This window comes from Plecotus auritus, assembly GCF_963455305.1.
Source record: "Plecotus auritus genome assembly, chromosome: 6".
In the NCBI taxonomy this organism is placed as follows: domain Eukaryota; kingdom Metazoa; phylum Chordata; class Mammalia; order Chiroptera; family Vespertilionidae; genus Plecotus; species Plecotus auritus.
In genome coordinates, this window is record NC_137773.1 from 100,509,241 (window position 1) to 100,536,164 (window position 26,924).

Genomic DNA, 26,924 nt, shown 5'->3' on the forward strand with positions numbered 1-26,924 from the left:
TAACCCACTCATTGTTTAATAGTGTGCTATTCAGCCTCCAAGTGTTTGAATTTTTGTGATTGTTTTTATTGTAGTTGATTTCTAATTTTATGCCATTGTGATCTGAGAAGATGCTTGATATGATTTCAGTCCTCTTGAATTTGGAGAGACTTTGCCTGTGTCCCAATATGTGGTCTATCTTTGAAAATGTCCCATGTGTGCTTGAGAAGAATGTATATTCTGTAGTTTTGGGGTGGAATGTTTTAAAGATGTTGATTAAGTCCATCTGATCTAGTGAGTTGTTTAGGATTGATGTTTCTTTTTTTTATTTTTATTTTTTTAATAAATCTTTATTGTTCAGTTTATTATAGGTGTTCCTCTCTCCCCCCCATAGCTCCCCTCCACCTGATTCCCCACCCCACCCCATGCCCTTAACCCCCGCCACTGTCTTCATCCATATGTGTAAGATTTTTGTCCAATCTCTTCCCGCACCCCTCACACCTCCTTCCCCCTGAGAATTGTCAGTCCACTCCCTTTCTATGTCCCTGATTCTATTATATTCACCAGTCCATTCTGTTCTTCAGATTTTTTATTCACTTGATTTTTAGATTCACTTGTTGGTAGGTATGTATTTGATGTCATTTTGTTGTTCATAATTTTTATCTTTACCTTTTTCTTCTTCTTCCTCTTCTTTAAGAATACCCTTCAGCATTTCATGTAATCCTGGTTTGGTGATGATGATCTCCTTTAGCTTTTTGTCTGTGAAGCTCTTTATCTGACCTTCAACTCTGAATGATAGCTTTGCTGGGTAGAGTAATCTTGGTTGTAGGTTCTTGCTGTTCATCACTTTGAATATTTCTTGCCACTCCCATCTGGCCTGCATAGTTTGTTTCGAGAAATCAGCTGACAGTCGTATGGGGTACTCCCTTGTAGGTAACTAACTGTTTTTCTCTTGCTGCTTTCAAGATTCTCTCTTTGTTTTTTGCCCTTGGTATTTTAATTATGATGTGTCTTGGTGTGGTCCTCTTTGGATTCCTCTTGTATGGGGTTCTGTGTGCTTCCTGGACTTGTAAGTCTGTTTCTTTTACCAGGTAGGGAAAGTTTTCTGCCATTATTTCTTCTAATAGGTTTTCAGTATCTTGCTCTCTCTCTTCTTCTGGCACCCCAAAAATTCGGATGTTGGTATGCTTAAAGTTGTCCCAGAGGCTCCTTACACTATCTTCATATTTTTGGATTCTTTATTCTTTTTGTTTTTCTGGTTGTGTGTTTTTTGTTTCATCATATTTCAGATCTTTGGTTTGATTCTTGGGGTACGTTGATCTACAGTTGAGTTTCTGTATATTCTTTTTTTTTTTTTTAAATATATTTTATTGATTTTTTACAGAGAGGAAGAGAGAGGGATAGAGAGTTAGAAACATCGATGAGAGAGAGACATCGATCAGCTGCCTCCTGCACGCCCCCTACTGGGGATGTGCCCGCAACCCAGGTACATGCCCTTGACCGGAATCGAACCCGGGACCCTTCAGTCCGCAGGCCGACGCTCTATCCACTGAGCCAAACCGGTTAGGGCTCTGTATATTCTTTATTTCAGACAGTGTATGCTTAATTTCTGACTGGTCCTTTTCCATTTTTTTTTTTGGCATTCTCATTAAGATCCTTAAAGGTCTCACTAAATTCCTCAACGTTTTTTAGAAGATTCTTGAGTAACCTTATAAATGTGGTTCTGAACTCTATGTCGTTCAGTAGTTTGCTTTCCTCCATTTCTTTCATTCGTGACATGTTTCTTTGTCTCCGCATTTTGGCTGCTTTCCTGTGTTGATGGAGTGGCTTTGTGTGGTAGGTGACCTATACGGGCCAGTAGCTCAGCCTCCCCAATCACCTGAGGTGGACGCTCTTGGTACACCCCTTTGTAGGCTGAGTGCAAAGTCTTGGTGTAGTTAAGCCTTGATTGCTGTTGGTACACTGGGAGGAATTGACCTCCAGGCCAATTGGCTGTGAGGACCCGCTGTGTCTATAATGGAAGAACTGCTGCGCTGGAGACACGCTTATGGTGCAGGACTTGTTTCAGTGGGGCTTTGGTGCTCACTGAGTCTGCCTCTTGAATGTGTCACTTATGGATGTGAGGAGTTGAAATCTGGTGTCTCACACTGACCACTAGGTACACTGGCTTCTGGATCTCCAATGGCATGAAGGTCAGCTACTGTCTGATGCCACCTAGCAGGAGCTATAGTGAGAACTACAGTTTTCTCCTCTTTGCTTGGGGTTTGGAGGTTTTGGAGCTGTCTGACCCTGGCTGCAAGTTTGCTAGGTTAAGCTGCGATAGGGCAGGCCATTCATATGCTAAAGCCGCTGCTTGGAGCTTGGGTGGGTTTGTAGGTTGTGTGGGGCGGGGTCTCAGGGTGTCACTAGGCTAGGGCGTGGCAAACAGCAAGGGCTGCCAGTTAGCCGGCTCTGCATCTCCGACTGCGTCCCCGCGTCCTGCGCCCCAGCGCAGTAAACAATTATTCCTGTACGCAGCTCTGCAAGCAAGCCACCCTCACTTTCTGACCCCATGGCAGACAGTCGAGCTTCTCCCCATAGGAGTTTGGGTCCCCTGCGACTCCCCAGAAACTGGATTTCAGAGTAATCTTGGGCTTGTCTCCCTTCGGGTTGAAAAAGCAATGCCTGCCGCCAGCCCAGATCGCGCACCTCGATACCTCAGCTTTTTAGCACTTGTGCACGTCTCAGTGCTCTTTTCTCTTTCCTTCTAGTTGTAGAACTTCCACTCAGCCAGCTTTCCCGTCGTTCTGGGTGATAGACGTTTTGTCTTTTAGTTGTAGTTTTGAAATTGTTGTGCGAGGCAGCAGTTTAGGTGTTTACCTACGCCGCCATCTTGGATCCTCGATTGATGTTTCTTTGCTAATTTTTTGTCTAGGTTATCCAGTAATGTTAATGGGGTATTAAAGTCTCCTACTATGATTGTGTTGTTGTCAATCTCTCCCCCAATATCTTCCAGAAGTTTTTTTATGTTTACCAGAGTTATATCCTCTTGTTGTATTGATCCCTTTATAATTATGAAGTGGCCTTTCTTGTCTCTTGTGATGGTCTTCACTTTGAGGTCTGTTTTGTCAGATATAAGTATTGCTATGCCAGCTTTTTTTAAATTTTTATTTGCCTGATAGATATTTTTCCATCCCCTCATTTTCAGTCTGTGTGAGTCCCTTGTTCTGAGGTGGGTCTCCTGTAGATAGCATATATATGGGTTATGTTTTCTTATCCATTCACTCACTCGATGTCTTTTGATTGGAGCATTTAATCCATTTACATTTAATGTTATTACTGATAGGTACTTGTTTGTAGCCATTTCTGTACTTTAGGCCTGTGTTCCTTCCTTCCTTTCTATTTCTTCTTTTTACAGCATTCCTTTTAGCATTTCTTGCATTGCTGGCTTGGTAGTGATAAATTCCCTTTGCCTTTTTTTGTCTGAAAAACTTCTGATTTCCCCTTCAATTTTGATTGATAGTCTTGCTGGATAGATTATTCTTGGATTCAGTCCTTTGCTTTGCATCACTTTGTATATCTTGTTCCATTCCCTTCTAGCTTGATGTGTTTCTGTTGAGAAATCATTTGATAATCTGATGGGGATCCTTTGTAGGTAACACTCTGTCTCTCTCTTGCAGCCTTTAAGATTCTCTCTTTGTCTTTCACATTTGCCTTTGTAATTATGACGTGTCTTGGTGTGGGTCTTTTGAGATTCATCTTGCTTGGGACTATATGTACTTGTGTAACTTTTTTTCCCCCCATATCAGGGAAGTTTTCTGTCATTATTTCTTCAAATAGGTTTTCTAATCCTTGCTGCTCTTCTTGTCCTTCTGGCAGCCCTATTATACATATGTTACTTCGTTTTGTGTTGTCCCAAAGCTCCCTTTGGCTCTCCTCCTGCTTTTTAATTTTTTTCTCCATTTGCTGTTCAGATTGGGCTTGTTTCTCTACCTTATCTTCTAACTCACTAATTCGGTCCTCTGCTTCTTCTAGTCTTCTGTTGAAACCTTCCATAGTTTTTTTTTTTTTTTATTGTAGCTATATAATTTTTTATTTCTTCCTGATTTTTGCATATGTTGTTGGTTTTCTCATTCATCCAGTGTATGAACTGTACGACCATTACTCTGAATTCTTTTTCTGTCATGTTGCATGCTTCCGTTTCACTTATTTCCTTTCTTGGTGATTCCTCATTTCTTTTCCTCTGGGGATTGTTTCTAACTATCACCAGAAGGTTCAAACATTGAGTTGCGGGGGTCTGGGCCATGTGCATTGGGAGCTTCGCACCACCTGAGTGTCACTGAAGAGCTCCGACACCAAGACGTGTGGCTGCCATGGGTTGGTGGGAGCCCCGCTGGCCCAGGATTAGAGTCACCGGCGCTCAATGTTGGCTTGTGCGCACACCTAGAATCAGGGACCCTGCCTGCACCGTACTGAAAAAGAGACCCCGCTGGCGTGTGTTGAAAATCAGAGTCCCCTAGCTCGCACTAGGAGTCAGAGTCCCCCTGTGCCCACACCGAGAATCGAGTATCAGAGTCTTTGTTGCTTGGTGTGGCCTTATGCCGAGAATCAGGGTCCCTGTGTGTGCATGCGCCAAGAATTGGAGTCACTAGCTCTTAGTGTGAATGCACTGGGAATCAGAACGCGTCTGATGAGAAACAGAGTCAAGTCACTGGTGCTCAGTGCTGCCTCTCGCATGGAGAATCAGTGTCCCTTGTCTGCTTGGCGAACCGGGTTGCACAGTCACACTGCGTCAGCAGGAGGTCCACTCCTGTGCTGCGGAAAACAGACTTCCGTGTGTGCTTGCCAAGAATCAAAGTCAGGTGGCACTGCCGACCTGCGTGGGCATGGGGTTTGGTCACCTGATTGCATTGCAGGGAACAGATTTCCAGTGTCCACGCACGCGCCCAGGCTCAAATTCCCATAGTGGAGCTGTAGCCCTGTCACCACTGGTTTTAAGAATACAGTGAATTTTATTCATTTGTAGTTGCTGTTTTTCAGTTGATTTTTATCCTTTCACTATTTTTTGTTGATTGTTTTTATTTGTTTGTTTTTGTAATGTTAAAAAGAGAAGAGGTGAGTTCCTATCTCTTAAAAGAGACAACTGGAGCCTTTTGGTGCTATACAGCTGTGAGAGTACCTCTAAAGTACTTATTTGTATCACCAATCCCTTTCATAGTGCTCTGTGTATATACAAAAGTGATCCAAACGTCTTTTGTCTCTTTCCAAAGGCATGCCATGTATCAGCAGAACAAAGAAAACTTCCAGGATGAGTGCACTAAGCTTCTGGTTGGCAATATTGTCATAACCCGATACAATAACCGTACCTATCGGATTGATGATGTTGATTGGAATAAGACTCCAAAAGATAGCTTCACAATGTCTGATGGGAAGGAGATTACGTTCTTGGAATACTACAGGTAGAGAGAATAGACTGGGCATGGTTGGGCGGGGACATAGTCTGTCATTCTGTAGCAGGATATTGAGTTCCATAGTGGCATAAAATGGGAAACTTTTACAATAATTACTTTGGTAATGCACATAAGAATGAATTAACTCCTTTGTGGGATTAGACCTGAATATGCTACCCTTACAGTTTCATTCCTTTTAGTACTTTTGGAAGTTACTTCATAAATTAATCTCATGGGTTTGGATTGTATTTCCTTTGCTGGTTTGGTTAGAAGTCTGTTTGGAGAGATTAAATGCAAATCATTAATCATTTGACTATCATTTTGCCTTTCTAGTTGCCTAAGCCCTTTAACCTGATGCAGTTTTAAACAGTCTTTCCAGGAGGGATAGAGGGGTAATGGGGGAATAAGGACACATATGTAACACCTTAATTAATAAAGAAATTTAAAAAAATAAACAGTCTTTCTGTGACCATTAGCCTGTTTCTTCTCTGTTTAATTGCAACAATAATTTGAACCTACATTTTCCAGTTATATAAATACGCTATGATGAGTTTCCAATGGGCCCTTGACAAGGGTATTAGGCAAATTTGTACCTCAGTCCTGGTTTTAAGAGACTCAGATTATGTTGCTGTAAGAGTAGTGATACTGCTTCTGAAATTTTTTCCTGCTTCTGTCCTACTGTAGCAAAAACTATGGGATTACAATTAAGGAAGAGGACCAGCCACTGTTGATCCACAGGCCCAGTGAGAGACAGAATAACCAAGGGATGGTGAGTGGGGGATGCCCATCGGCCGCTCTTGCCCTTCTTCACAGCCCTAGGAGCCAAGGAGCAATGGTTATAGTGTGCTTGGGGAAAGCTGTTGCAGAGTTTTGTCTGTCTTCTAGCCATAGGTGCCACCTCCATAGGATTTGCTTTTGAGATTTACAAGAGAAGCTCAGTATTCATATGAGCTACTTAGATTAAGCAATCAGCAGAATTTGTTGCAAAAGAAGATTAAAACACTGGATTCATTAGGGAAGTTTTAGACATTTTAAGAGGGCTGGGGCCAGAGCAAAGTGCCTTGACACCTGACTCTTCTGTTTTAAGTGTGAGTGCTGAAGATTGACAGGCTAAGATAAGGTGGAGGCACCAGCTTGATAGAATGTGTTGTCTTGGCTTGTCTGGAGGCTCAAGAGGGTTGGAAAAATTTTTTTTCTAGTTCTTGCTCTCCTTTTGACGCTCAGTATTTTTCCTTTTACCTAATACAACAGCTATGAGTATTGTGACTGAAGGTAAAAGGGTAAAGTACTTACAGTGTTTCACTGCCCTTTGGGGTTTTATATTCTTTAGTTTGCCAGTGATAGCCCTGCAGGGCCAGCACTGGGGTGGCATGTCCTGTACAGGCCAGAGAACAGGATCCTCATTTCCTGCTTTATTTTCCCTCTCCATTCTCTATTCAAAGCTGCTGAAAGGTGAAATCCTGCTGCTGCCTGAGCTTTCCTTCATGACTGGAATCCCTGAGAGAATGAAGAAGGACTTCAGGGCCATGAAGGTGAGAAATGCCTGCTGTGAGTGGGAGACCTTTTCAAGAGAAGATTGAGCTAGAATTGTGCGAGGCTTGCATCTTTACCTGGGCAGGTTCATTCTTCCAAGCTTCAGTTTTCCTCTCTGTAAAACATGATCCATCCATCTCCCTTCTCACACACTGGAAAAGCCAATCAGAGCTTCCTTTTGAAGGTTATAACAGTAGAGTGACTGGAACATAAGGTAAAAGGAAACATAATTCACTCTTACCAAGCAGATAGATGACTGCAAACTGGTCATTTGATCATAAATGAGATTCTTTGGGAGCACTACATTTTTTTAAACATTTCTATAAACCTTCAGTTTATTTGAAGGGATAGAGGAGTTAATGTGAAAAAAGCGAGTCAGAGGATGAGGTGAAAGGACCGAAGTTTATCTTGTGGGGCCTGGGAGTATCCTGGAAGTTTTAGGCTCAGTTTCTGTAGGAAATAGGAGCAAAGATGAGTCCAGACTCAGTGCTTCACCTCCACACTCTGTCTGTGACTCCTGGGGCTTTCCACACTTGAGATACTCTGCTGCCTCCCTTTGCCAATCCATGTCTATCTTATCCTGGGACCTTGTTTTTCTCGGATGCCACATATTATTTTTAGTAACATCATAAAGCATCTGAAGTGATGCTTAAATTCACGTAGGAGTTTTCTTTTTTGTTTACCTTCTGATAATTGTGCTTTTAATATGTGGGTCAAGGTTCCTTCATTACAACTCCCAGTTGCCTAATGACTTTATAATCACAAAGCTATCTGTATAGTTCCATAGACTTACTGACCCTGACTGCCTCCCAGGGAACAACAGCTGTATAATTTATTAGTCTCAGAAGAATAAAGAACTCACTTATATGATTCAGAATCATTATACACACTTGTTAGATATTCATTCAACAATAAATATTTAGAAAGCAACAACCCTGAACTAACCTCTTGACAAAAAAAAAAAAAAATGTTGACATTAAAGGGCTGGTCTTTCATTTTGTTATGTTTAGCTGCGTGCCTGGCACAGGGCATTTTTTCCCAAATGTTAAATAGGTAAAATCAAGCCCCCTTTGCTCCTGTTTCATAGAATCTTTTAGGAATCTTAAATTCAGAACATAGCTTTGAAAAGGAGATAAGACTTAGATGCCATGAGGGAGAAAGAAACAATAACATTTAAAATTCTTTTATGATTTAAAAATTTAATCTTACACTTCATTGACATTCCTGAGAGTATTTATTAAAGTCCTTAAAGATATTTGAAAATTTCTACAGATTTCAATGTGAAGGAGGTTTCTTATGGAAACATTTATGATTCATTGGGATTTATTTAACCTCATATTGAAGAAAGTAGTACAACTAATTATATCCATTTTAATTTTATTTAGGATTTGACCCAGCAGATCAACCTGAGCCCCAAACAGCACCATAAAGCTTTGAAATGCTTGATACAGAGAATTTCAAAGAATGAGACAGCCAGTAATGAACTAACACGTTGGGGACTCTATCTGCAGGATGATGTACATAAGGTAACCCAGAAGATGTGATGGGGTAGGAAAACAAGGATTTCAGAACTTTGTGAGACTAAGTGATAACTTCCTAGCTTATCTTTATTTTGGAGTTCTTGCTGTTAATTTCTAGTCAGTTACGTAGCAAAGGAATATTGACTTAAATTTTATCTCATTTTCAGTTTTCCAGTTCAAATTACTTTCATAAGCATAAGATGAGTCTGATTCTTTACACTCTTGCTAATAGGAGTATTGTTATTCATTGTGTTAAAATTAAAAAATATTTGATCATAGATAAAATACATTCTTAAAAGAAAAATAAACAGTAAAGGTCATACAAAGTAAAAATTCTCCATAATTACACTTCCCCAGAGATAATCACTACTGAGTGTAGACTCATTCAATTTTCTATGTTGTGTATCTTGCAATTTATTTTTTTGCAAAAACAGGATTATATTACATGTAGTTAAAAAGTGCTTTTAAAGGTTGTAAAATAGTCCATCATACTGATATATCATCAACCTAGTTATCTTCCTATTTAGGGATATTTAGAGGAAACTGATTTGTTATTCTTCACTTTAATTTGTTCTTTCATTATGTTTATGCCTTTTCCTTTCAGCTTTCTCTTTGTATAAAGTAGAATAGTAGTTTATGTTCAGCATTATTAAGAAACTTTACTTTTAATTTTCTTTTTTTTAAATATATTTTTATTAATTTCAGAGAGGAAGGGAAAGGGAGAGAGATAGAAACATCAGTGATGAGGGAGAATCATTGATCAGCTGCCTCATGCATGCCCACACTAGGGATCAAGCCTGCAATCTGGGCATGTGCCCTGACTGGGAATCGAACCCGTGACCTTCTGGTTCATAGGTCACTCAACCACTTAGCCATGCTGGCTGGGCTTTACCTTTAATTTTCTACTTTCAATTTTCCCTTAAAATATATTTAAAGATTATGCTCCTGTTCACTTTAAAATTATAGTTGTTTTACATGCATTCCCTGCTTCTAAAAAGATAATGTTTTCGAATCCCTTTATTAGGAGACCATGTTGGAAGCTTCAATAACTAAAGAGCAGTGCCTGTAAAAATTTTACCTGCATATGTCCAGGGTTTTTATTGACATGGACTCTCACTGCTAGCAGCTTCATTTTTCTGCTATTTCCAGAAGTTGTAACGGGCAAGTCTGTGTTGTGGAGCTGACCAGACCCCAGAGAGAATAATGTTAGTGTTTTCCTAAATAGTGTTTGCAGATGGCTCATGTCATAGATACATTCTTTTCTGTTTAGATTGAAGGACGTGTTCTGCCAATGGAAAGAATTAACTTAAGAAATACTTCATTTATCACATCTCAGGAAGTAAACTGGATTAAGGAAATAACCAGAGACCTTTCCATCTTGACTGTAAGTGATTTTCAAGTTGGTAAAGAGAAGACCAGTATTCCTAAAATGGTGGAAATTAGGAAGGAGGAATGGTTTAGTGTCCTCTTTTTGAGAGAAAGTTTCAACTGAATTCCCACCCTTAATTATCTACTAAACAGGGTCCTTCAAAGAGAGTAAGCTATTTGTTAGATGAGTTGTTAGAGGTAAGCCCTTTGTTGATCATGGACTTAGGAAAAGAACATAAATTGCATATAGCGCCAGCCTACCACTTACTCTTCCTTTCTCCCTCCCCCCCTTTTCCCTGGAGGTTCCTAGAAGGTGTTTTTATTCGTGAAACAAGCAAAATTAAAAGTTTCCTACCAAGAAAACCAAAGAACAATGATATATAATTATTTTGAAATATTTCAGCTAACTTGGTCTATATAGCCACACAAAAAGTATACATATCTGTTTCTAAAACTTTTCATTGAAATATAATATATTCAAAGAAAAAACTACACTTTCAAGTGTATAGCTGATGAATTTTCACAAATTAAATAGACCTGAATGATTCACACCAAGGGTTAAGAAACACAACTTTACCAGTGTCCCGAAGCACCCATCCATGCTCCTAGTTACTATCTACCTCTCACCTTACACACTCCAAAAATAGCCACTATCCTGGCTTCTCACAACATAGATTTGTTTCAGCTCTTTGAAATCATACAGTAAACATTCTTGTATTTCCAGCTTTATTTCTTCAACCTTATATTAGTATTACCCATATTATTAGGTCTGGTTGTAGAGCTACTATTCTCGTTGCTGTATAGTATTCTATGCCCCAATTTACTTATCACACACATCTGTGTTAGTAATAGGAAGGTAGATAAGGCAGGACTCAAGCTGAGAGAGTAAAAAGCAATTTATTTTCTAATAACATTTCCGAGATATGAGTCTAGAGTGTTCAAGTTATGGGAAGTACTAAAAGTAGCTTGTGGTTGTTCCTAGGTTCCCATGCACTTCTGGGCACTCTTTTACCCAAAGAGAGCAATGGACCAGGCCCAAGAACTGGTTAACATGTTAGAGAAGGTAGCTGGCCCCATTGGCATGCGCATGAGCCCTCCGGCCTGGGTTGAACTAAAGGATGATCGAATAGAGACTTATGTCAGAACCATTCAATCCATGTTGCGAGCTGAGGTAATATATTAATTTAATTTGAGTAGATTTATAGGATGCATGTTCTAAAACACTTTGAATACTTGATTTTAAATAACCTTGGATATCAATTAGCTGTTGATGCTGTTCAGAAACCTGTGTCTTATTTATCTGCATGTGAAATACTGAACTAAGAAAATAGCCTTGCCCTGACTGGTGTGGCTCAGTTGATTGGATGTTGTCCTGTGCACCAAAAGGTTGCTGGTTCGATTGCGGGTTTGATCCCCGGTAGGGGGCATGCAGGAGGCAGCTGATCCATGTTTTGCTTTCACATCTATGTTTCTCTCCCTCTCCCTTCCTTTCTCTCTAAAAAGAGAAAAAAAATCAATTAAAAAAAAGAAGGAAAGAAGAGAAAATAGCCTTCATGTCCTTCAGTTAATTTTGCTTTTCTCATTTTATGTTGGCACTCTCACTCACTCTAGTGTTCTGTTCATCACATAATTGACTCGGAATAGCTGACTTAACTTTAGTTCGTTATCTATATAGAACATGTCGTGCTCAGAAAGCAACTTCTTGGGCCAGGTGCCATCTTGCACGATTCAATACTAAGCTGTTCCAGTCTGGTCTGGCTCTAGATTCAAATTGCTCTAGTGATGAACTTGGCAGATGGCCCATCAGCTCCATGCTGATAGTGGATCAGGATCACTGGAGCTGAACAGGTCATAGTCCTCACATCTCAGTAGTTGAGGCCTGCAGTTCTTACCTGTATGTACATAAAACAGGAAGAATATTAAGGAGGAAACAAAAGCAGAGGAAAGATTTTAGAAGTCATTAGTCCTTGAAGATCGGTTCTTGTGGGATTAATACTAGAATTATATTTATTTCCTCCTGACTGTCCATGCCTATGTACTCTGCTGTGGCCTCCCCTCCCCCCCCCCAGGCCTGGTCGTTGATAAAGTCTGCCCTGCTTTAAAAACAAAATAAAAACAAACAAAAGAACAACCCAGTTTAGTACATCAACTCCCTCATTTCACAACTTCTCGTGTTCTCTTCCTGAGTGTGTATTGCCAACAGCTTTCATGCAGCATGTATATGAGTTTCATTCACAATGTTTACCAGATTTAACTCATTGGTCTTATCTGTCTCTCTGTAATCTCTATGGCATTCTGTTTTATTATGCTCTTTGTTAGAGGTCACAAACTCAGATGTCTACTGGAGCCAGATGAGTAACACAGATGAGTGGAGTGGGCCAGGAGGGGTCTGTAATGAACCAAAAAGAGTAAACCCCATAACTGCAGATAAAAAAAAGCCCAGCATTGTCAAATTGATTTTTAATTTGTTTTCAATAGAAGCCAAAAATCTAGATTTGCATATGTGTATATCTCCCTATGTTTAAATGTTAATAATTTAAAAACTTACAAATCATTATAAGGACTGAAAAACCACATCTTTTAGCTAGATTCAGCCCATAGGTCCCCTATGTGCAGCCTTTGTTCTACATGACTTTGGAAGTTCTTTGATGTAATTGCTGGAATGTCCTCCGAGAAGTCTTAATCTAACACGAATCTTGATTTGGAATAGAATACTATTGATTCACCATTTATAGCCATTTCTGCTATAAAGGATTGTCAACTTTATTTCACTGGAGTGCTACTTTTCTTTATTCAGACTTTAAAAGATCCTCTGGGTTTTTAAAAATATATTTTTATTGATTTGAGAGAGAAAGGGAGAGGGGAGAGAGATAGAAACATCAATGATGGCTGTCTCCTGCACACCCCATACTGAGGATCAAGCCCACAATCTGGGCATATGCCCTGACTGGGAATCGAACCAAGACCTTCTGGTTCATAGGTCCATGCTCAACCACTGAGCCACGCCATCTGGGCGAAAGATCCTGTTTTTTTTGTTTTTGTTTTTAAAGATGTATTTTTATTGATATTTTACAGAGAGGAAGGGAGAGGGATAGAGAGAAACATCAATGAGAGAGAAACATCGATCAGTTGCCTCCTGCACACCTCCTACTGGGAATGTGCCCACAACCAAGGTACATGCCTTTGACCGGAATCAAACCTGGGACCTTTCAGTTCGCAGGCCGACGCTCTATCCACTGAGCCAAAGCGGTTTCGGCAAGATCCTCTGTTTTTAATACTGGATCTCTAAAGCAGTGAGGGATAGAGGATGCTGATATGAGATGCGCTGCAGGCAAAATCATTCTCTCTCCTAACCAGAGAGAAGGAGACAGAGAGAGCTACTTACGGGTTTGGCAGTAGCTTCATTTCCATCTGCATTTGGCTCTGAATTGTTTTTTGTGGTATTGTATTCCATATGTCCTCAGTTAAAGTTCTGTGGTATGAATGTAATAAGGTGCTTAGTTTACTAAAGAGAGTGGTAAAAATATTACAGAGAATTGAAAAGAGCAAATAATAAGTAACCCTTGCATATATTCAAGTCTGGTCCTTTTCTAGGCATCTTAAGTCTCCTAATAAATAAAAGGTAATCAGCTTTTGATAATTTTTGGTAACATATTACATGTTTATGCAAAGAACCCCTGGACCCAACACTCGGGTTCAAGGACCCATTTCTGTGGTAGAATGTCCACCATCTTCGTTTCAGTCCCCTCTCTATCTTAAAGGTGCCTTGGCTTTGCAGACTCTCAAACTGCCTCTGACTGGAGCCCTGTCAGAGTTCCCAAGCCAAACTTACATATACTTTATCTCCTCAAGGGGAAGATACAGATGGTTGTGTGCATCATCATGGGCACACGTGACGATCTCTATGGGGCCATTAAAAAGCTGTGTTGTGTGCAAGCTCCAGTGCCTTCGCAGGTGAGTGGGAGCTGGGCAGGAGGCAGAGATGGAAACAAGCTTCCCTTGAGGCTTGGAAAAAATGGATACATACATGTGTACAAAAATACTTAAGTAACTATAAGGAGGTAGCATGTGAACGTCCTCCTACAAAGCCTGCCCCTCATTAGAGTAACCTGGAGAATAGCAGATGCTCTTCATAAACGTTGCCTTCATATTCCCAAATGAGTAGTACTTTTGCTTGTTTCAGGGTGAGTCTCCAGGTGGTTTCACATGATTGGGTTCTGAGAGTATAGGCTTCACTCAAAGAGGGGAAAGCTGCCCTGGCCAGTGTGCTTTAATGGGTTGAAGCATTGTTCCATGCACTGAAAAGTTGTCAGTTCATTTCCCAGTCAGGGCACATACCTAGGTTGTGGGTTCCATCCCCAGTGGGGGCACATATGGGAGGCAACCAATCAGTGTTTCTCTCTTACATTGATGTTTCTCTCTCTCTCTCTCTCCCTCCCTTTCCCTCTCTCCTCCCCCTCCTCGTATTCCCCCCTCTCTAAAATCAGTAAAACATATCCTTGAGTGAGGATTTTTTTAAAAAGAGGGAAAAGCTGTTTTCCTATGGAGATTGAAAAAAAAAATTTACTCTCCATGGGATTTTTTTGAAAGGTGTGTGTGTGTGTGTGTGTGTGTGTGTGTGTGTGTGTGTGTGCGCGCGCGCGCGCGCGCGCGCATGTGTGCCTGCCAAGAAACTCTAGAATTGGAACTATTAATACAAAGTGTTTTAACTGCTAACGGAAGGTTTTTTAAACAAATGTAGTATATGCTTTGAATTATTTAAATTTTCTGAGAGGTGTTGATAGTGTTCTCTTTCCCCATATTTTTTTTTGGACCCTTCTTTATAGGTCATCAATGTCCGAACCATTGGTCAGCCCACCAAGCTTCGGAGTGTGGCCCAGAAAATTTTACTGCAGATTAACTGTAAATTGGGTGGTGAGCTCTGGGGAGTAGATATTCCTCTGGTGAGTGATGCCGATATGACTTCATTCAGTTCAACCTGCCTAGCTATTTTTCTCAGAGTTAGCCATAGTTTCAGTGCTTAGTAGTCTAAATGGTTCATTGCCTGTTTTTTATAGCCCATGAGCTAAGAATGGTTTTTGCAGTTTTTAATGGTGAAACAAAAAGCTAATATTTTCTGACACGTGAAAATTATGTGAAACTTGCCCTAGCCGATTTGGCTCAGTGGATAGAGCATTGGCCTGCAGACCAAAAGGTCCCGGGTTTGATTCCGGTCAAGGGCATGTATCTCAGTTGCAGGCTCCTCCCTTATCTGGGCCCTGGTTGGGGTTCGTGCAGGTGGCAAACAATCAATGTGTTGCTCTCACATCGACATTTCTCTCTGTCTTTCACTCTCTCTAAAAATCAATGGAAAATTATCCTTGGGTTAGGATTAAAAAAAAATTATGTGAAGTTCAGTTGTCAGCATCCTTAAATATACTGTTATTGGAACATACCATATTTCTTTACCTATTATCTGTGGCTTCTTTCATGCTGTTATGGCAGAATTGAATAGTCCTTCAGAGACCATGTGGCTCACAAAGCCTAAGACATTCATTCACTCTTTAGCCCTTTACAGAAAACATTTGCTGATCCTTGGTCTAGATCTCTGACAGATTCCAATCTTTCTCTTCCTTTCCCAGAATTTATTTTCATATGTTGCCTTCAGGTTCAGATAATAATTAAAGATGGGTTGATGGATCACTTGGGGATTTTTGATTAGTTTTTTTGTTTTCTAACACAGAAACAGTTAATGGTAGTCGGGATGGATGTTTACCATGACCCTGGCAAAGGCATGCGCTCCGTGGTTGGCTTCGTGGCAAGCATCAACCTGTAAGTACTCTTCATTGTGCCATTTTGTTTGGTTATGCCATTTTGATACCTAATGTTATTATAAATACAGCAAATGTTTTTTTTAGTATTTTGTATTATAGTATATTGCCTTTTACCTAATACATAAAAGTACACTCAAGTCTTTCCTCCTCTATCTCCCTGTGAAATTAGTTTACACAGTCTATTTACCAAACTTGTCATCTGTGTAAGTTTATTTCCTGGCTACAGTGCTGTCTCCTTAAGAATGGGGACTGTGTCTTGTTGGTGATTATCTTTTAACTCCAGAAACGAGGGGAGTTTTTTGTTTATTTTTTCTGATTGTAAAAATAAGGCATGGTCATGCAAATATCTGTAGAAATTAGGAAGTGAGTTTTTCATGGTTCATCTTATTTCAACCATTACCTAAGGTTTGATTATATATACTTTCAGATTCTCTTCTATGCATATACTGACACACATAGGTGCTGTATGTATGTATATACAAATGGCATAGTACTATATCTACTCTTACTCAGCTTGTTTTTTGTACTTAAACTGTGTATCTTGGACAGTGTCCCATCAATAAAAGCAAATTCTCTTTAACTGTTGTATGGAGTTTATTGTAGGCCACAGCACTATTTATTTAACTAGTCCTCAGTTGGTGGATATCAATGTTGTCCCATTTTTTCAACTGGAAGCAGTTTTATAGCAAATATTCACAATTATACCTGTATTTTCCCCCACATCACTTTGTGTTTTTACATGTAACATAAATGCATTTACTACTTAGTGTTGGATTGGTGCATAGAAGCCTGTGTGTGCTAACATTCAGCCCATGGGCCTTACTCTGTGAGTGTGTTTATCCTCTTCTCTTTCTCTTTCTTACTGCCTCCACCCCAGCACCCTCACAAAGTGGTATTCACGAGTAGTATTCCAGATGCCTCATCAAGAGATTGTGGATAGCCTGAAGCTGTGTTTGGTGGGCTCCTTAAAAAAGTTTTATGAGGTGAGGAGAATGTCAATTCTAAAGTTTTGGGATTTTGAAGGACTACCTACCTGAGCACTTTAAGAGGAAGTCTGACTTAGTAGAAGGGATCCCACATTGAAGGTGAGTCTCTTGAACAGACTGAAGAGTTAGTCATGCTGAACAGGTAGCTGAACAAGGACTGCCTTCAGGCTTCTGCTTATACACAGCAGCTTAAAGAGCTAAATCTCTGAATTGGTTTGGTAAGTAATGATTATTTCCCAGGTTGTCAGCCTGATGCCTATAGACATCGACTTCATGCCCTTATCAGGGAAACTGAGAGTAAATATCAGCAATAAAGCAGTATATGACTTTACTCAGCTTTATGGCTGTCATTAGGCACTGCTGGCTCTTTTCATTTTGGTTCAAGACAAATGCCTCCCTCTAAATCACCCCTAGAACTCAAAGGAATGCTAACCATGGAGAATTGCTATCATTAAGCTGATATAGGGTCTGGGAAAATGAACAAGCAAAATACTGGGTTTTTCCTTGGCCAATACATCAAAGGGAGCACTGATAAAGTAACTTTCATTTGCTAGGGTCAGAGTTAGCCCTTTGCATGAAGATTGACCAGCAAGAAATTTTAATAATTTCATGTGATTAAAGTCAGTCTCTAGAATTCTACCTTGTTTCTTTTTAGAGTAACATTTCTTATGGTGTCCCTCAAATAGTTTGATACTGTTTCAGGATTGATTGGAGGTTATGTAGAAAATAAGTTGAATTTTTGTCTCTAAGGAGGTCCATGTGATATGTTGTTTTGTTACCAGGTTCTAACACACCTTCCTTTTTCTTGTTGTGATTGCTTTCCTTCAAAGTTCTGTCTTTTAGGCCCATGCTTGAAAGTTACTTCTGTTCAGCCTTTCCCTATGCCCCCCACTGCTCCAGCCCTTAGCTAGACATATCTTTATGTTCCTCTCCCAAGGCCCTTAGTTTATATTCTGTGTAGTAATTAGCACATCCTGCCTTATATTAATTACTTGGATCTTTATGTAACTTTCCCTCTGGGTTGTAAATTACTTGAGCACTGTTTGGTTATTGATGCATGTGTAACAAATTACTGTAAAACTTAGTGACATGCAGTGAGCATTTATTGCGTTCATGGTCAGGCAGTTGGACAGGGCACAGTGGGCTCCAGTCCCTCTCCAGGTGGGCCTCCTCCTGTGGTCTTTCCACATCTGCTAATTTGGGCTTCCTCAGCCTAATATCTGGGTTCAAGCCGTGAGTGTTCCAAGAAACTGAGAGAACAGGTGCAAGTCATGTTGCCTTTTATACCTCAGCCTGGAAAGTCATGAAGGATCAGTTCCACTGCATTCTATTTGTTGAGTAGTTTCATTCTGAATATTCCTAACATTTGGAGAAGCCAGCAAACCTCAGTTTTGCCAGAGAGGGTGAAAACACCATCAGACGCTTAGGAACTCTAACGTAAATATTTTGAAATATAGATTCCTGTTTAGAGATTGTTGTGGGTTGGATTGTGCCCCCACCCCAAAAGTTGTTGAAGTTCTACCAGTGAATGTAACCTTATTTGGAAATAGGGTCTTTACTAGTACATATGATCCAATTAAGATGAGGTCATTAGAGAGGGCCCTACCCTAATCCATATGACTATGTTCTTATGAAAAGAGATTTTGACACAGAGACAAATACACATAGAATAAAGACAATGTGAAGGCACAGGGAGATCACAGTCTACAAGCCAAGGAACACCTGCAGCAACCAGGAGCTAGGAAGGAGTCTGGAAAAGACTCACAAGCTTCAGGAGGAACCAACCCTACCAACGCCTTGAGTTTGGACTTCTAACCTCCAGGCCTGGGTGATAGTACATTTCTGTTGGTTAAGCCACCCAGTTAGTGGCACTTCATTACAGCAGCTCTAACAAATGACTACTTGCCCAGCTTCTGACACCTGCCGTTGCAGTCCTGATCCAAGAACCACTGCATCAGGTAGAAAAGAGTGTTAGACTCATGTGGGGGAAAACAACGAAAAGAATCGTGGGTTTTTTGTTAGTTTTTTTTGTTGTTGTTTGTTTTTTTTATGCCAGGGGAGGAAAGGCCACCTGGGGGCAAGATCTGGAGCCAGTTTTGCCTGTTGGTAGGCACCCGGGGCTTCCGCGCTAGTGACCTGGATCTGGCTGTAAATTGTTCCTCCAGTTTGTTCGGCTATCTCAGTTACTCCATTCCACTTGACAAGGAATTTTCCTAGCTTTTTGCTACCCTGCCTCATATTTTTCTCTGATCATTATTCTTGAATTTCTTAAACGTTCTTTTCTTTTATCTTAACCTTTAGAACGTGGTCAGTGATTTTTGTTTTGGAGAGAAACTATGGATTTTTTCTATTTGCTCTTCTAGATCTCCTCCCAACTTCTTCCCACCCTGCTCTGTGCCTGGAAGATTGGCGCATGTTGATTACATCATTGGCTCCCTTGCCTGGCTTCTGGTTGGTTTAGCTAGTGAGAGACAGTTTCAAAGGACTGGGAAAGTTATTGTTATGTCTGCGTCCTTCTCACCCCAGCTCCTTCTCTAGATCCCATAGAGAAGGGGAAAATACCTATCTAATGAGACCATCCTTGACCCCACTTATGCTGAGTGTGAGTACACACTAATGGAGGGAATAAAGAAAAGATTAACAAAAATAAAATAAATAAATACATTAAATAAAATAGTTGGTTTAGAGTACTTGTCTAGTAAAACCAACATTGGTGACAATTTTTATTGACTATTTTTTTTTTCCACGTGTATGGACCATACTTTGTTGGCGTGCCTCAAAAATTTTTATGGGAAACTGGACATTTTTAGTATAATGTGGCAACTCTGTAAATTATATCTCCACTCCCAAGAATTGTTAGTCTTGCTTGTTTGATGAGTTTATTGGCCTGATTCTGTGATCTGTGTCTGAACTGTGCATAGCCACTGAAATCTCCCCATACTTACCTTATTCAGCTAATGACTACACAAATATTTCTTTAAATGCCTTGAACTTGTTCTGCCCCCTCTAGGGACTGGTAGATTGTTTTCACATTAATAGTAGTGAAGTTGCAAGGTGTAAAAACTACTTCAAAGAAAGGGGGATGTGCATAGAACAAGTTTAAACACCTCAAAATCATTGTTCTTCCAAGACTCCACCATTTTTATTGAATAAGTGCTCTTCAAATTGTTGCAAGACCCATTAGTATCAGTAAAAAAGTGCATATTGACCATTTTTGCAGTGTTCTTCTTGCTTAAAGGAGTAACTGATTTTTGGAAGTCCTTTTCCATTCAAGAAGTTTTTTTCTGAGGAGTGCTTTTCATAATCTTGGTGTTTTCTAGGTGGACAGTGATCAGAGTTTAGAACCCACTTAGGGTAGATGGCCCTAGAAAACCTCTATCATCTTTCTTTGGGGTACCAAAGGGCTACATCTTAGGAATAAGAGTAACTGAGAGGTATATAAGTTCTTAGAGCAACTACAGCTCATTCTTGAATTTTTTCAGTCCATAAAATCAGATATGCTAACCCCGGGTGCTAGTGTTCCAAAGTTTTTCATACTCCAGACACCTTAAATCTCCCTGTATAAAAAAACATCATTCTAAGCCCTACATTATTTCTGTTAACAGTATTATAAGTACTATGTTTGGCATGCAGTATTTAAAAAGAAATATATTAAACATATATACACACGTGTATGTGTGTATGTATAGATATATATGTGCACGTGTATACATAAATGTGTGTATATACATATGTAATATATTATGTAATAGATAATATAAAGTTTAATTGAACACTAATAAAGCAAAAAAAGAATAAGAAAGCTGAGGTACAAAAGAACAGAAACTTTAGGGACATATGCTAATTCTGGAAGAGACAGCTAAAATGTTTAAAAGAGGGAGAAAACAAGATGGCGGCATAGGTAAACACCTAAACTGCTGCCTCGCACAACAATTTCAAAACTACAACTAAAAGACAGAACGGACACCATCCAGAACAACAGGAAAGCCGGCTGAGTGAAAATTCTACAACTAGAAGGAAAGAGAAAAGCTCACAGAGAATTGGAGGTACGGCAAAGGGTCTTTGTGCGCGCAGAGAGGAAGGGCGGCTGAGAGCCTGGCTGACTTTCTCTGGTGGAAGGGGGAAGGAAGCCCCCGACCGCACTGAACCCCAGTTCTGACTGCACTGAACCCCACTTCCGGGCGAGCCCCTGGGGACCCATGCTCTTACGGGGGGAGTCTGGACTCTCAGGCGGAGACTCGGGAGCCGGGGAAGGCGGAGGACTGCAAGCGCGCGCGTGCCAGTGCGCACAAAGGCTGCGGAGGTTGCCACAGGCTTTTCCTAGTGGAAGGGAGTCAGAGGCTCCTGACTGCACTGAGCCCCAGTTCTGACTGCAGTGAACCCCAGTTCCAGGCGAGGCCCTGGGGACCCACGCTCTTGTGTGGGGAGTCTGGACTCTCGGGCGGAGACTCAGGAGCCGGGAAGGCAGAGGTCTGAAGGCACGTGGGAGGGCAAGGCTGACGGGAAGCCAAGACTGAGACTTCACCCCATCCAAGCTGAGCACAGAGGCTATTGCAATTTGCAAGTCTAATCCTATAAGGCTGTCTCCAGCACTGAACTTCTCCCAGCATAGACACAGCTGATCCTTACAGCCAACCGGCCTGGAGGTCAATTCTTCCCAGTGATACCAACAACAATCAAGACTTAATTACAACAAGGCTGTACACACAGTCCACAAAGGGGTGCACCAAGAGTGTCCACCTCAGGTTAACTGGGGAGGCCGACCCACTGGGCCATATAGGAAACCTAGCACACAAATCTACCTTACCAACTCAGGGAAGCAGTGAAAATGCGGCGTCAAAGAATCAGATCACAAACGAAAGAAATGGAAGAAAACAAACGACTGGATATAGAATTCAAAACCACGGTTATAAGGCTTTTTAAGAATACCCTAGAAAAGGCCGATAAATTTAACGAGACCCTTGAAGATATGAAAAAGGACCAACTAGAAATTAAACATACACTGACCGAAATAAAAAATATTACACAGAGACCCAAAAACAGACAAGAGGAACACAAAAATCAAGTCAAAGAATTGAAATACAAAGAAGCAAAAAACTCTCAACCGAAAAAGCAAAAAGCAAAAAAAAAAAAAAAAATCCAAAAAGTTGAAGATAATGTAAGAAGACTCTGGGACAACTTCAAGCGTACCAACATCAGAATTATGGGGGTGCCAGAAGAAGAGAGAGAGCAAGATACTGAAAACCTATTTGAAGAAATAATGACCGAAAACTTCCCCCACCTGGTGAAAGAAATAGACTTACAAGTCCAGGAAGCGCACAGAACCCCAAACAAAAGGAATCCAAAGAGGACCACACCAAGACACATCATAATTAAAATGCCAAGAGCAAAAGACAGAGAGAATATTAAAAGCAGCAAGAGAAAAACAGTTAGTTACCTACAAGGGAGCACCCATACGACTGTCAGCTGACTTCTCAACAGAAACTATGCAGGCCAGACGGGAGTGGCAAGAAATTTTCAATGTGATGAATAGCAAGAACCTACAACCAAGATTACTCTACCCAGCAAAGCTATCATTCAGAATTGAGGGGCAGATAAAGAGTTTCACAGACAAGAAAAAGCTAAAGGAGTTCATCACCACCAAACCAGTATTATATGAAATGCTGAAAGGTATTCTTAAAGAAGAGGAAGAAGAAAAAAGTAAAGATAAAAATTATGAACAACAAATACATATCTATCAACAAGTGAACCTAAAAATCAAGTGAATTAAAAACCTGAGGAACAGAATAATCTGGTGAATATAATAGAATCAGGGGCATAGAAAAGGAGTGGACTGATAATTCTCAGGGGGAAAGGGGTATGGGGGGTTCATGAAGAGACTGGACAAAAATCATACACCTATGGATAAGGACAGTGGGGGGAGGTGAGGGTAGAAGGTGGGGTGGGAAATGGGTGGAGGGGAGCTATGGGGGGAAAAAGGAGAAATAATTGTAATAATCTGAATAAAGATTTATTTTTAAAAAATGTTTAAAAGATTTGCAGGAAACTTGGAAGTCTTTAGGGATCAAAAACTAGAAACAGGGCCTCAAAATTAGTGGTGATCCTGAGTACATTCCTCACTTTGGGCTATAAACTTAAAGAACTAAAAATCAGAAGTAAAGAAAAACTATTGGTGCCCCGCCCAGTGTTGCTAAGCGGTTAGAGCATCAGCCCACTCATCAAAAGGTCACAGGTTCAATTCCTGGTCAAGGGCATGTACCTGAGTTGCAGGTTTGATCACTGTTCTAGTGCAAGAGATAACCAATTGATGTGACTCTCTCACATCAATATTTCTCCCTCCCCCTCCCTCTCCCTCTCTCCTTTCACTTCTCCTCCTCTCTCTCCCTCTCCCTCTCCCAAATGGGACTTCATAAAAATTAAAATCTTTTGTGCCTCAAAGGACACTATCAAGGGGGCCCAAGTTCTTCTAATTGAGCCCTCAACCCCCCAAAAAGGACACTGTCAAGAAAATCACAGATAATCCATGGAATGGGACAAATTTATCTGCTATATCTGGTAATGGTCTAGTTTCCAGAATATATAAAGAAGTGAACAGTAAAGAGACAACCCATTTTTAAATTGGGCAAACAGACTGGCCAGCGTGGCTCAGTGGTTGAGCATTGACCTATGAACCAGGAGGTCACAGTTTGATTCTGTGGTCAGGGCACATGCCCGGGTTGCAGGCTCAATTCCCAGTGGGGAGCATGTAGGAGGCAGTCAATCAATGATTCTCTCTCATCATTGAAGTTTCTATCTCTCTCTCTCTCTCTCCCTCCCTCCCTTCCTCTCTGAAGTCAATAAAAATAGAAAAATAAATTGGGCAAACATTTGAATAGACATTTCTCCAAAGAGCATATACAATAGACAAGAAGCACAGAAAAAGAGCTTAATATCAATTGTTATGGAAATGAAAATCAAAATAAAATATCACTTGCTCTGGCTTCAGTGGTTAGAGCATCACTGCCCACTTCCTCACCCTCTGCAAGGGTCAGGGGTTCAATTCCGGTCAAGGGCATGTACCTGGGTTCCAGGTTCAATCCCTTGCCTGGTCAAGGAGAAGTCAGGGAGCGTGTGGGAGGTAACCAATAGATGTGTCTCTCTCACATCCATATTTCTCTCTCTCTCCACCCCCCCACCCCGTCTCCCTCCCTCCCTCCTGTCTACTCTCTAAAAATCAATGGAATAAATATCCTCAGGTGAGGATTAACAAAAAAGAAAAGAAAAAAATACCACTTATCACCAAAAGCAGATAAATGCATTTCACTAGAGACCAATATTTTTCAGAAACAAAGATGTAAAAATCCTCAACAAAATGGCAAATCAAATGAAACAATATGTATGAAAAATTATACACCATGGCTGTACTGAAGTGAATACTGGCTCTCCAAATTCTTGTGTGCCCAGAACCTGTTAATGTAACCTTCTTTGGAAATAGGGCCTTTGCAGATCAGTCAAGTTAAAATGAAGTAGGTGGATTGTGGTGGGTCCTAATCCAATGATTAATATTCTTTTAAGAAGTGGGAAATTTGGTCACAGAATCATAGGGTGAAGGCCATGTAAAGAAGCAGAGACACAGACACACTGGAGAGAAGGTGCTGTGATGGTACAGGCAGAGATTGGAGTGGTGTATGTACAAGCCCAGAAACAGCACGAATTATTAGAAACTACCAGAAGCTAGAGGAGGCTAGGGAGTATTCTTTTCCCAGAGCCTTGGAGGAATCATGGCCCTGCTGACTCCTTGATATCCTGCTTCTACCCTCCAGAACTGTAAGATAATAAATTTCTATGATTCTAAACCACTCAGTTTTAGTTCATTGTTACAGCAACTCTTGGAAAAGAACAATACAACAATGAAGTGGCTTAAATTCCAGTTATGCAAGGGTAATTCAACATTTGATTTGAAAATCAAGGTAGTTTATCATATCAATAAGCTAAAGGAGAAAAATATCACATCTATAGATGCAAAAAAGCATTTGACAAAATTCAATTCCCATTCATGATTTACAAAAACTCTAGCAAACTAGTAATAGAGGGTGAACCTTATAAACTTAATACATAACATCTACAAAAACCCTACAGCTAATATTATACTTAATTGTGAGAAACTACATGCTTCTCCATTAAGAATTGGGAACAAGACAAGTATTTTCCCTCTCACTGCTTGTACACTCAGTATCATACCAGAAGTCCTAGCTAATACAAAAAGACAAGAAAAGGATGTAATGAACAAAATAAAATGACGAACAAAATAGAATCAGAGGCAAGGAACAGACTGACAGCTATCAGAGGGGAGGGGAAAGGGGGAAATGCATGAAAGAAGGTGAAAGGTTTAGGCAAAGAACATACATGCATAACCCATAGACACAGACAACAGCGTAGTGTTGACCAGAGGGAAGTGAGGGGTGAGGGCTGGTTGAAAGTGGGCAAAGGGAGAGAAAATGGGGACATCTGTAATAGTGTAAATAATAAAAATAAAGTTTAAAATAAGATAAACATGCTAAAAGAGAAAAAAAGAGAATCCCTGGCCAAGTAGTTCAGTTGGTTAAAGCAGTGGTCAGCAAACTCATTAGTCAACAGAGCACAAATATCAATAGTACAACGATTGAAATTTCTTTTGAGAGCCGCAAACCGACTTCTGCGCATGGGCCATGAAGTTTCAATTGCACTGTACGTGCACGCCCACACGTGGTATTTTGTGGAAGAGCCAAGCTCAAGGGGCCAAAGAGCCGCATGTGGCTCGGGAGCCATGGTTTGCCAACCACTGGGTTAGAGCATCATCCTGATACACCAAGGTTGCAGGTTTGATTCCCGGTCAGGGCACATACGAGAGTCAACCAATGAATGCGTAAATAAATGGAACAATAGATCAATGTGATCAATGTGTTTCTCTCTGCCTCTCCCCCCCCCCCTTTCTTTGTCTCCCTCTCTCTGTAAAAGCAACAAATTTTTTAAAAAGGAAATAAAAGTATACCAGATTGGGAAGGAAGAAAGAAAACTTTTTGTTTGCAGATAGAATGATTATGTAGAAAATATCAAGGAATCAACAAAAATTCTACTGGAACTAAATAATTAAGGATTACAAGGTTGCCAAAAGTTAACATACAAAAGTCAATTCCTTTTCTGTGTACTAGCAATAAACAATTTCAGTTTGAAATTAAAATCAATACCATTTACATGAGCACCAAAATTTGAAATATTTAAGTATAAATCTAAGTTTGTACAAAACCTACATGAGAGAAACTATAAAACTTTTTTTTTCATTCAAAAATATCTAAATAAATGAAGAGATAACCCATGTTCATTGATAGGAAGACTCAATATCTTTGAAATGTCAGTTCTTCCCCAGCTGGATCTATAGAGTCAATGTAATCCCAATCAAAATTTCAGCAAGTTATTTTGTTGATTTCTACAAACTTAACGTTTAAATCAAATGCAAAAGTAAAAGACATAGTACTGAAGAAGAACAAAGTCGCGTCTAACATTACTCAATTTAAAGGGTTTCTGTAAAGCTACAATAATCTATGGTATGGTATTGACAAAAGAATAGATATGTCAGTGTAACAGAATAGAGCACTCAGAAATACACCTGTACAAATAAGAGTCCAGTGACTAATAAAAAAGCATAGTCACTGTAATGGGAAAAAGGTAGCCTTTTCAACAAGTGGTCCAGCCCCATACCTAAAGAGAGAGAGAAAAGAGAATCTATACACTTAACTACCTTTCACAAAATACTAACTCGAAATGTATTACAAACATATTTAAAATGAAAAATTATAAAACTTCTAGATGATGACATAGGAGGAAATCTAAGTGGCCTTGGGTTTGGTGATGACTTTTAGATGCAAAACCATGATTGGTGAAAGAAAGAAAATTGGTAATTTGGACTTAATTAAAATTTAAAACTTTTGCCCTATGAAAGACACTAAAAGAATGAAAGAAGCTACAGACCAGGAGAAAATATTTGCAAAATACATATCTGATAAAGAACTGTTATCCAAATATACAAAGAACTATTAAAACTCAAGAAAACAAACATCCTGATTAAAAGATGGACAAATCTTGGAAGCAACTAAAATGGTGAACTGCAGTACATCCAGATAATGGAATAGTCAGCATAAAACCAACAACAACAACAACAACAAAACTAAGAAAAGACATGTAGGAAACGTAAATGCATATCACTTAGTGAAAGAAGCCAATTTGAAACAGTGATATGCTATATGATTCCAACTATATGACATTCTGAAAAAGGCAAAA

General features: G+C 40.0%; 1 protein-coding gene across 1 annotated transcript in view; it reads left to right on the top strand.

Annotated features, from left to right (window-relative positions):
- PIWIL2 (piwi like RNA-mediated gene silencing 2) overlaps nucleotides 1-26,924 on the top strand; it is a gene marked incomplete at its 3' end in the record, with an annotated part of 71,899 nt that overhangs the window by 25,649 nt on the left and 19,326 nt on the right. Inside the window, exons 10-19 of the mRNA XM_080674443.1 lie at nucleotides 5,229-5,417; nucleotides 6,093-6,177; nucleotides 6,851-6,940; nucleotides 8,327-8,467; nucleotides 9,732-9,845; nucleotides 10,812-11,000; nucleotides 13,682-13,783; nucleotides 14,656-14,772; nucleotides 15,552-15,640; nucleotides 16,520-16,625. Of these exons, the coding sequence (XP_080530569.1) occupies nucleotides 5,229-5,417; nucleotides 6,093-6,177; nucleotides 6,851-6,940; nucleotides 8,327-8,467; nucleotides 9,732-9,845; nucleotides 10,812-11,000; nucleotides 13,682-13,783; nucleotides 14,656-14,772; nucleotides 15,552-15,640; nucleotides 16,520-16,625 (1,222 nt within the window). The remainder of the gene's footprint in view (nucleotides 1-5,228; nucleotides 5,418-6,092; nucleotides 6,178-6,850; nucleotides 6,941-8,326; nucleotides 8,468-9,731; nucleotides 9,846-10,811; nucleotides 11,001-13,681; nucleotides 13,784-14,655; nucleotides 14,773-15,551; nucleotides 15,641-16,519; nucleotides 16,626-26,924) is intronic.